Source organism: Ruditapes philippinarum, unplaced genomic scaffold (assembly GCF_026571515.1).
Source record: "Ruditapes philippinarum isolate M1 unplaced genomic scaffold, ASM2657151v2 ctg134_1_1_1_1, whole genome shotgun sequence".
In the NCBI taxonomy this organism is placed as follows: domain Eukaryota; kingdom Metazoa; phylum Mollusca; class Bivalvia; order Venerida; family Veneridae; genus Ruditapes; species Ruditapes philippinarum.
In genome coordinates this window covers 836,449-846,814 of record NW_026852258.1, presented here as the reverse complement: position 1 = coordinate 846,814, position 10,366 = coordinate 836,449, and the positions used below count along the sequence as shown (strand labels likewise).

The 10,366-nt window shown below is 29.8% G+C and overlaps 1 protein-coding gene across 6 annotated transcripts in view; it reads right to left on the bottom strand.

Annotated features, from left to right (window-relative positions):
* Positions 1 to 2,202: 2,202 nt before the first annotated feature.
* Positions 2,203 to 10,366, bottom strand: part of LOC132754789 (ceramide glucosyltransferase-like) — a 44,902-nt gene continuing 36,738 nt past the window's right edge. For all 6 annotated transcript variants that reach the window (XM_060745504.1, XM_060745541.1, XM_060745525.1 and 3 more), the window contains exons 11-12: positions 3,347 to 10,307; positions 2,203 to 3,166 (exon numbers count right to left, since the gene is read on the bottom strand). In XM_060745504.1, coding sequence (XP_060601487.1) covers positions 10,119 to 10,307 — 189 coding nt within the window. In that variant the 3' untranslated portion in view covers positions 2,203 to 3,166; positions 3,347 to 10,118. The remainder of the gene's footprint in view (positions 3,167 to 3,346; positions 10,308 to 10,366) is intronic.

Below are 10,366 nucleotides of genomic sequence, written 5' to 3'. Positions count from 1 at the left end.
TAGTACAAATATATCCCTTGAGTTAGTCCGAAAATTATCAAAAATTTAGAAATATAGTGCTCTAAAATATTCACCTTAGTATAGCCCGTCTTGTGGTCCAGTGCCTTAAAAATGCACCCAGAACTTCAACATGTTTAATTAGTTGGACTTTATTTAAGTATTGCCCATAAAGGTCATAAAATAGCACTGAGAACAAGTAATTGTCTTGATACTCAGTTTAAAGCAATCTCTTCAGTTTTTTGTTGTTTTTTCTTTCTTTATTGTTGTTGTTGTTTTTTCTTCAGTCAAACGGACATTATAAATGTCACATGACGGCGCCTTTACATTTTAACTGTCGAAAGAGACCTCAATGGCCCTTCACGCATTATACTAGGCACAATCGGTCCTGAGTAGAAACACTGACACCCTATAAGCTACTTGGAAAGCTTCCTAACATGTTAGAATTCTATATTCAAACACATTAACATTTAAATATTTTACCTACCTGGTTACAAGTCATATTCCTAAAATTACACACATACACTTAAGCCCCTCTATTGTCATTGACATTGCATTAAAACAAAAAACCAAATATTTGACAAAACATTAACTATTAAGTCTATGATATCAAATGTCCTCTATTCTTTGTTGTTGTTCATAGTAAAATTGATTAAATTTAGTGGTCACGGAAAGTTTATGAAAGTTTACAATGCTTTGCAGCCATTCATAAAATTTACTCATCGAAGACGCCATAGGTAAAATGTCTGGTATTAAATACGCGTAAAACCCCAAAATATCTATACTATGTCCGCGAATGAATGATATATAACGATTTTTTCAATGCGATATGTATATAACAACAGTGAGACTTTATATTTTGAGACAATAAAATCATACATGACAGGGTATACACCAAAGATAGAAATAATGCGAAAATCTGGAAAAAAACGTGTCTGAATACTTTATCTAGCTATAGTGATTCAGAGAGGTTTAGATCCTTCAGGCCCCGTGTTCACAAAGATTTAAGGATCAGGATCAAGATCAGGATCAAATTTCAAAACTCGAATATTCTCCATTATTCATCCTCTTAGATTGAATTTCCAGTGTTAACTTGATAAAACTGGACTTGAAATAGCATCTTTATGAAATTTTAGAATGAATTTATTGTTATTTTTACAAGATATGGGTATTTTACAGTTGATCCAAATTTTGATCTTGATCCTAAAGTTGATCCTCATTTTGATCCGATTATTTTTGTATTTGTTCTCGTATTTGTTGATTTTATCCCAAAATAAGATAGTTTCTTTGCAAATAAGCAATTATTTAAAATTTGAATATGTACCATTTAATTCTAGCATAGTACGATTAGTTTTAGTTTTATAAGACAATGAAAATAAAATCAGGATCAACTGATCCTGATCCTGATCTTTTCTTTGTGAACACGGGACCAGATGCTCATCATGTCAGACAATCCTCAGTGTCCGTATAACTCAGTCTAGTGTCCGTATAACTCAGTCTAGTGTCCGTTTAATTCAGTCTAGTTTAATTATAGGTGTTTTATAGTTTTAGCATTCTAATACCTACAAAAGTTCCACCAGATAATTAAGTCAGGTGTATTAGTCCAAGCCAAATAACAGGGTAAGTAAGTGTGGTTGTTAGTGAGGGCAATTAACAGAAAAGTTAGGCTACATAGCAGGGGAGAGTTGGTCAGATATATCAAGTGTGTGCAAATAGCAAGGTAAGTCAGGTAGTTAGATGAAAAAGCAGGGTAAGTTAAGTCAGGGCAAACAGCAGGGTTTGGCGTCAGGTATCAAGTCATATATACAACGTTGTGGACATTTTACAAGAACAGTAACAAAAATACATGTTACATATTTCTAGAGTGTGATAGATTTAAGATAATCTGAATTATTTGTCCAAATATTAACATACTGCCCTGTTGTCTGCACGAATCTAGATCTGGTCTTTGTCTTACTAGACTAATCCCTCAGATTAAGGCCATCATTTCAATGAGTTTCTTTTCTTGTCATAGAATGTAGAGGACTGCATCAACAATAATTGGATAACACAAGGAATATCTATGTCACCTTGTATTGAGAACACTGAGAACTAACATTTGATTATACATCAATGTAAAAAATCAGATGTATGTGTGGCTAGTTACAGCCAAATAGCACCCGCCCTTGACTCACTGTACAATCAACAAAAAGAGAAAAACACATGTTAAAATTTTCATATTTATTAGAAAATGGTCTTTACAGAAAATACATCTTGGATGGAATATAATATCTTTGGCTGAATACCCAGCAAACATTATATTTCTATCTAATATACTTTAATCACAAGAAATTTGGAATGTTTGTAACAATTTGAACAAACAGAAACAGGGTTGTTAGTCACTTTTTCAAATGCACACAGAGAAGAAATGAAGGGAAGTTAATCTTACATGCCTAATTAAAAATGGCATTTTGAGTTACCTCCCCTATACAAATTTTTCTTAGTTATTGTGTCGCAGCAAATTTACAAAGAGAACTTTGTATATGTATTAAAGAACAATAAATTATTCATCATACAAATCTGATACAGGTAGATGGTGATGTATGTATATATGAAATATCAATACTGTAACAATAAAATTCAATATTCTAAAATTCATAATTTTTAATGACATTTTTTTTTCAATTTTTAACTGAGTGCATAAGATATATATTTCTAGTATAACAACCCATGTCTGATGAGTCAAACATAATATTCCTGCCAACATTAAATAACCACAATACCATGTATAATATGTTAACATTGTAAATAAACTACCACTATAATTCACAATTCTACAGTAGTGTGAAATGTTAATAAAAATAAAAACAAATAAATAACTCAGTTGATCAACTTTACCAGAAACTGAAAAAAAATGTCTTAAATTTTGCACCATTGATGATTTACAAATGTAGTAAGTTAAATTTTGAAAATTTAAAACCAAATAAACTGAACATTTCAGTTTATAGACAGAAAATATGTAGAAAATATCTATCAATATTAACCCTGTTTCCACGGTGATGTCATTTAATTAAATGATTTTATACATGTATAAATAGACATCTTTTCATATTTCCTCAAAATATTGTATATTGTTAAGCTGTCAAGATTGTACACAAAATGACACTTTGTAAGGTCATTTGTTTCTAACCTGTCAAAGTATCAACTGATCACATTTGTTTCTAATCTGTCAAAGTATCAACTGATCACATTTGTTTCTAATCTGTCAAAGTATCAACTGATCCCATTTGTTTCTAATCTGTCAAAGTATCAACTGATCCCATTTGTTTCTAACCTGTCAAAGTATCAACTGATCCCATTTGTTTCTAACCTGTCAAAGTATCAACTGATCACAATGTTTCAAAGTCAGGTTGAAGCCTAGAACTTAATCAGTACACTTGTTTACTTTTGTACTATTATTATGTACAGTATATTGAATAAAAAGCCTAGTCAAATATACAAAATAAGCTTACACACAGACAGTAAAATAAGCTTGGATGTTTCATATAAGTTAGAAAAGCATTGCTGGGACGTACATGGTAAAATGATCCCTCACAAAATATAACTAAGTCTGGAGAAAATGATTTCATTTTAGTTAATATATAATTGAGGCCATTCTTTTGAGTGTTTTTTATCATTAAATAATGGTTCTATTAAATTGAGCAACTTTTGAGCACTGTACTTTATGTTTACTAATATTTCTTCTGTAATATATAAAATATACTTTACTGCCAAAAATGCCTTTTTTTCACTCCTCTAACTAAACAAGATGTCATAGATCTTTTTTCTTTTCTTTTTATAACCATCACAAAATTACACTACATAAAAAGCTCTTAAAAACAGATTCAAAATTTTTCTAAAACAGCATTTTTTTTCTATATAATTATGGAAAAGTTTCATTATTCAGTTATTTTAAGATATGTCTATTATTTTCATTGCTACGTAGATTATCAGCCAAAGACACTGATGACACAGCATCATATAAAAATATATATAACATTATAAATTCAATCACATGACACAAAAAATATTCCCACCATCTGATTGCGAGAGATATACAGGTAAAATAATAAGACAATGAAATAAAAAAAATACATAAATAGTGAACAATAATAACATTATATATTAACATCAGTAACATCATTGCCAACAGGTACAACAACACAGATCTGTATCAGAAGTTTTCAAGGCCAAAATTACAAAATTGATTTTACTTTCCAGAGTAAACACAATTTGGCTGCCCATGTGTCTATTACTTACATGATCTCAGTATCACCATTTATGCTATAAATGTAAATTATAATTCCAAGTACTTCCAAGTACTTCATGTGCTTATATAACCTGCATGATTTCCATTCAGTCAAAGCATGAAGGAAAAGATTGATCTTAAAATATAACATAAATTACATATGTCTCAAACTCCTTGCAGCAGTTACTTCCCCTCATCAGTAGAGAAACCATTGCCATAACAAGAAAAATTTGGATGTCACAAAGCTGCATTATTTTTTCACTATTTTCTATAACTTAAGTTTCTATGATTTAATCATTATGCACAATGCACCAAAAGTAAAACATAAATGTAAAGGAGAATAGTTCATAAAAATAAGTATTCTTTACCGTAACAAATGGTCACCATTTTTTGGTCACATGATCATCTTATCATACGTATGTTATAGTGATGGCATTGATTAAAGAAGCAAAGCATGAGGTAACTAATGCAAGGAGTTTGATGAAGTACAGATTCTTAGCATATTTAACAAAGAAAAAAATGATAAAAGATCTTAAAAATGCTGTCACTTATGGTCCCTCTACGATAGAAATATAACAAAATAAATAAATTACAAGTTTGATATGATTGTATTGGTCTATTGTAATTACATGGTTATTCCAATAATATCTTAACTTAGAATGTTTGATGAAGTATAATGATTACCTCCCTTTACTAGTCTGTCCCTCCTCTATAACACGCCAGTTCTTATATTCATTAAAATAAAGACTTTATAAATATCAACATGAACAAAACAGAACAATCTGAGCTAAGAAATGTAACAAATTGATTCTGTTTTAAAACAGAACTATTATGAAATTTTTCTATACCCCTTTGAGTTGAAGAAAATAAATAATAAATGATTGAACTTGATTTTATTAAAAATTCAAAATGCATTTAGATATGAAAATTGTATTTTATGTTCTTGCACCATTTTTTTATGAAATATTTAATGCATGATTTCAAATAACAATGATGTAATCATGTATACTCCATGCTGCCGTTTTGACACTTAATATAGGGAAAAGTAGAAAAATCTATTTTTAGGCTTAGTGACCTTGTAAAGGTTAAACACCACCAAAAGGGTCGAGATTTATAAAATGTGCCAACATATCAGCCCGCAACATACCAAATATCTAAGATATCAGTTAACAGAACATTTCCGGGAGTATGAAAAAAAAAAATACCCTTCTCAATCAAAAATTTTTAGAGCATTTTTTTTTTATTAATCCATGATCTATAAATAAACATTCAGCTAAGATGTCATGCTGAAACAAGTTTTATATCATCAATAACTCACACAATATTTCTGGAATCTACAGCCATTTTGAAAATATCAACTTCACAGATAGATATAAAGTATTGTGACCTGGCACAACATTAATGTACAACCCATGATAAAAATAAGCATTTGTTTCAAATTTAATATATTTATTGGTATATAAATGGTACATATAGAATATATAACTGCTTCAACATCCACAAATCTATTCATTTACAGTCAAATCAAACATTTTCTGAAGGACTCTCATTTTGATCATAGCAAAAAAACAACAACAAAAAACAACCCTACAATATCAACATAAAACCCCATATTCAAAATAAAGTAAATTCTTATCATTTTTATTTTATGTTCTATAATAAATTTTCAAGACAACATAAAAGACTAAGTAGTCTTAAGTAAGTTTGTCATTTTCTTTGGGTTTTTTAATGGAGTATTCATAGAAGGTCATGCCTGCCTCAGAGCATTTAACAATTTTTTGTTATTTCAGGCACATGATGACACTGTATAAACTTCCTAAACTCCCCTTATAAAGACTTTTAAACTAACTTAATGCGCAGACCGTCTTGCTAAACTTTAACAACAAATTGTGTCATGCAAGTCCTAAAAGTTTGTTATAAATTTTGAACACTATCAACATTGTATTTTTGTTATCAAAATTAAAGCCGTCAACAAAATGTTTAATTTTACAGCAGTTTAGAAACACAACAACAGATAGAACAACACAATGTTTTATAAAATAGTCTCTACACCTACAAATAACTATAATAATAGACTAAAAATCAATAGAAAATTTAATTCATTAATAATTCTATATAATTATATATTATAATCTAACATTAAACCTGATTGGAAATTAACAACAAAAAATACTTCAGTGACAATATTCCACATGATATTAGAGTAATATGTATGCCAGGTATCGTACACAATTTTGAGATTCCAACATGAACGGGTAGCAAGACACCAATGAAAGTCCGTGTCCTGGTACAGTACACTCTTTTATCAATTAATCCAATAAATCAAACATCTCTCTTATCATAAAACAATAACCAGGGTCATCTATATCTCAATATATATAACCTCGAAACTTACAAACATTTATGAAACTATCCATTTCTAACTGAAGGGAAATTTCAAAAGTAGGAACAGGATACTGGGTAACCAATTGTATAGTCTAAAGAGACTGCGTGGATGAGTTAGCCAGCCAGACTGTATACTGTTGGCATAGCTACTTCTTTATAATTCCTACTCCTCAATCACTATCCTACCAAATGTTCCTGTATTGAAAGGATGAGTGTTTTTATTCTACCAATACTTTCCTAAGATGATGATTTAACAATACAAAAGTGACACAAATACAGTTAATAAATTATGCATTTTTTTTACATAAAAAAGGTACATGTAATATTTGGAATGTTGATTGTAAAACATACAAGACTGATACCAATCTAATTACACAAATTTACCTAACAGACCTATACAAATTTAAGATGCCAAAAAATTATTCATTTACATTATCGTACATTAATTGAAAAATAAATGAATTTTGAACAGCAAGTTTCAGATCAAATGTTCATGTCACAGCTAGACAGGCACTTTGTGATGTGGAGATTTTTTTACTTAAAATAAATCAATGATTTAATTAATGCTTTAGTTAAAATATGTCATTAAAAGTTAAGTGATTAGAAGTTGGAATATTAAACAATTACATATGTGAAATTGTAAATATACTCATACTGAAGGTGTAAAGGGGAGCTGTATGACCACATACAAAGTGGGCCCTGTCACATTTATACAAATCAAATTATCTCTTAGTTACATGGGACTACAAGTTACATCTGGATAAAAATTAAACATAGATTTGTAATGACACAAGTTGGTAGAAAAAACAATCATTACTTGAATTTGTTATATCAGTTTTAAACCTGATTAACTTACTTGTGATCAACTTCATACCAAATATATATAATTCTATTGCACAGGAGGATACTTATTTCCAAAACAAAACTTTCTTTGGATAATTGAAATGAAATGTATGATAAAAAAAACAAATCTTTAAGAAAAACTTGTTCCCATATTCAAATGTATTAATGAAGACATCAACAGCTGTAATATCAGAACAGATGTTTAACTCACACAGCAATACAACAAAATGTGTTTAGCAGATGTAGTAAAGAGGATAAGTTTAAGACCTCAATTATCATTAGGCCATCAATTAAGCTACAGTTTTACCTGTATAAAGCTTTGGACCTCAAATATCATTAGGCCATCAATGAAGATAATCTACAGTTATAGCTCTATAAGAATTGAAATAATAAGCAAGCATATACAACAGTGACCTAAAGTTTTAAAGAATTATATTGCAGACGGATGAGAAAGTAAGACTAAGACATCAATGATAAAAGAAGCAATCATTGACTAATGATAAGCATTAACTATTTCAATTCTGCTTAATCTAATAATTGAAATTTATTCATATCTATATATCTATTAAAAAAAGTCTTCAAGTATCAAAGTCAAGTGAAGAAAACAGTCGTGACTGCATTATGGCTAAACCTGCTATACTTTAGATTACTCAGATGTTCAGATTGACTCTGCCCTGGTAATAAAGGTCTGTTTTTACAACTGGTAGAAGAATGAAAGTATGATAAACAATGCAAAATTAAGAGAAAGATTGTTTCAGCATTATCTGCCTGTATTCTTAAACTTTTATACAGAGCAAGTATACGTAAGCCCAAAGAAAGAATATTTAAAGCTTGATCATTAAAGTATGTAAATGTTGCTTACACATTTGGTTTAATATCAATGCTGTGTCAAGAAATAGACTAATGGTTATAGATTTATTTGAATATTTATGCTAAGAATTAAAAAAAATAAAAAATCTCACATTCAAACAATACAGTGGAAAATCTGCATCCCAGACACTTATCTGTAGTCTGAAGTTCCTAGAAACTTTCACGTTAGAAAAGCCCAACTGGCTTGAATTACATAAATATAAAGACATGATTGAAAGTGTAAGGTAAAAGATGTGAGTTCTAAAAAATCTAAGTATTAATATGTATATAAGGCAGCATGGCATGTGAATTTTTCTAATGGGAGATTTTAACAGAACTAAATACTCATATACTTTTAACAATAATATTTAACTTAAAACTCAAGTGTGAGCACAAAAAAGTGTGATCTTTGAACATCACAAGAAAATGGTTTACTTCCAGAGTTATATTTCTTAAGAATGGTCCAAATGTAATTAAATAAGAAGCATTAACTTTCTAAAAATATATCATATGTAAAATAGGTGTCAAAAGACAATCAAAATAGCTATAGCAATAGATTTAAATACTAAAAACTCTTATAATTCAGAACAAGTTTATACATAAATATATGTACCAGCATTACACATGTTTACATGAACATACATGTAGAAATACATAACACATATCTGCTTACAATTATGCATACAAATGTACACAGCAAACAATTGTTTGTGTACATCTGCATATAACTAAGTGCAATACACTTTTATGCTTACATATGCATACAAATATAATGTGATACACTGTTATTACACATTTATGTCTACATATATAATGGTTCAATACACGTTTATGATTTTGCTTAAATCAGCAGCTTTCCTATGATATGGTTATATTAGAAATCAACAATTAATATATAAATTACTCTGTATTTGTGATAAATTTTTGACAATTTAAGCAACACAATACCGCTGTTATAGCATCTTACATTGTGTAAAACATGTGATATGTCACTAAGAAGTACAGCTCAATATTCCTATGCATTAATTATATCATAAAGCAATGCTCAGTCTGTGCTCCTTTCTTTCAACTTGGTTTCATGTTTCCAAAACTTGTGTTTGTTGACCAGTCAATTAATCCAACCTTGTGATTGGTCCATTTCAAATCTGCATCAACCAATCAGGTGTTGACAATATCCACTATATAAACCCTTGTACATCTACCACAATCAAAATGCCTTTATTCCATCTGTTATTAAACCAATATAAATACAGGAACTATTTTTTTATGGTCTATCACATTCCTTCTTACACAATTTAAACTTCTCGATGTTTTTTTCTTTTCGGTCTCAATCAACTTACAACAGATTTTGTTTTTCAAAATTTGGAACAATACAAACTGTTATATTTGTATATGCTTATCATTCTTTGTTTGAAATTTCTTCTTTCAATGATCACCTATACAGCACAAGAATCCTGTCTACTGTAACTTGGTCCAATATTTTATGCCATTGCAACAAAAATCCATACAATTCCTTCCAAATAACTAGATAAACCAGAAATTAGTATGGCAGGCCAACACTGTCATGTTTTGCCACTTTTTTCATATCAATGCAACAAGATGTAAAATGATATTTATTTTGAGAGTTTAAAAAATACTTGGGATATCACTGTTTTCCGATGGTCACTGTGCATGGTTTGAGATTTATATACATGATGATTTAATGATGATCTGACATGGTCAGTAGATGATGAAGTACGATCATGGTGTCACCATTACGGTTTCCCACAATTCTGTGCTACAACTCAGCTTTGGACGTGTCGCTGACTATTTCTGTATGTCCTCCAAGAGACAATTTATAAGTTCTTTTACCCCATTTAATTGTCCTTGGGGAGACGAGGGCCTCAAAAAAGACCCACACAGCTAGAATTTCTCGCAGAATCCATGCAAACAGGTACTGTATTTTAGAAAATGGAGGACTGCCTTGCTGTAATAGAAAATAGTTTTTTGTTTGGTAACTGCACTACAACAACTGGAAGACAAGCA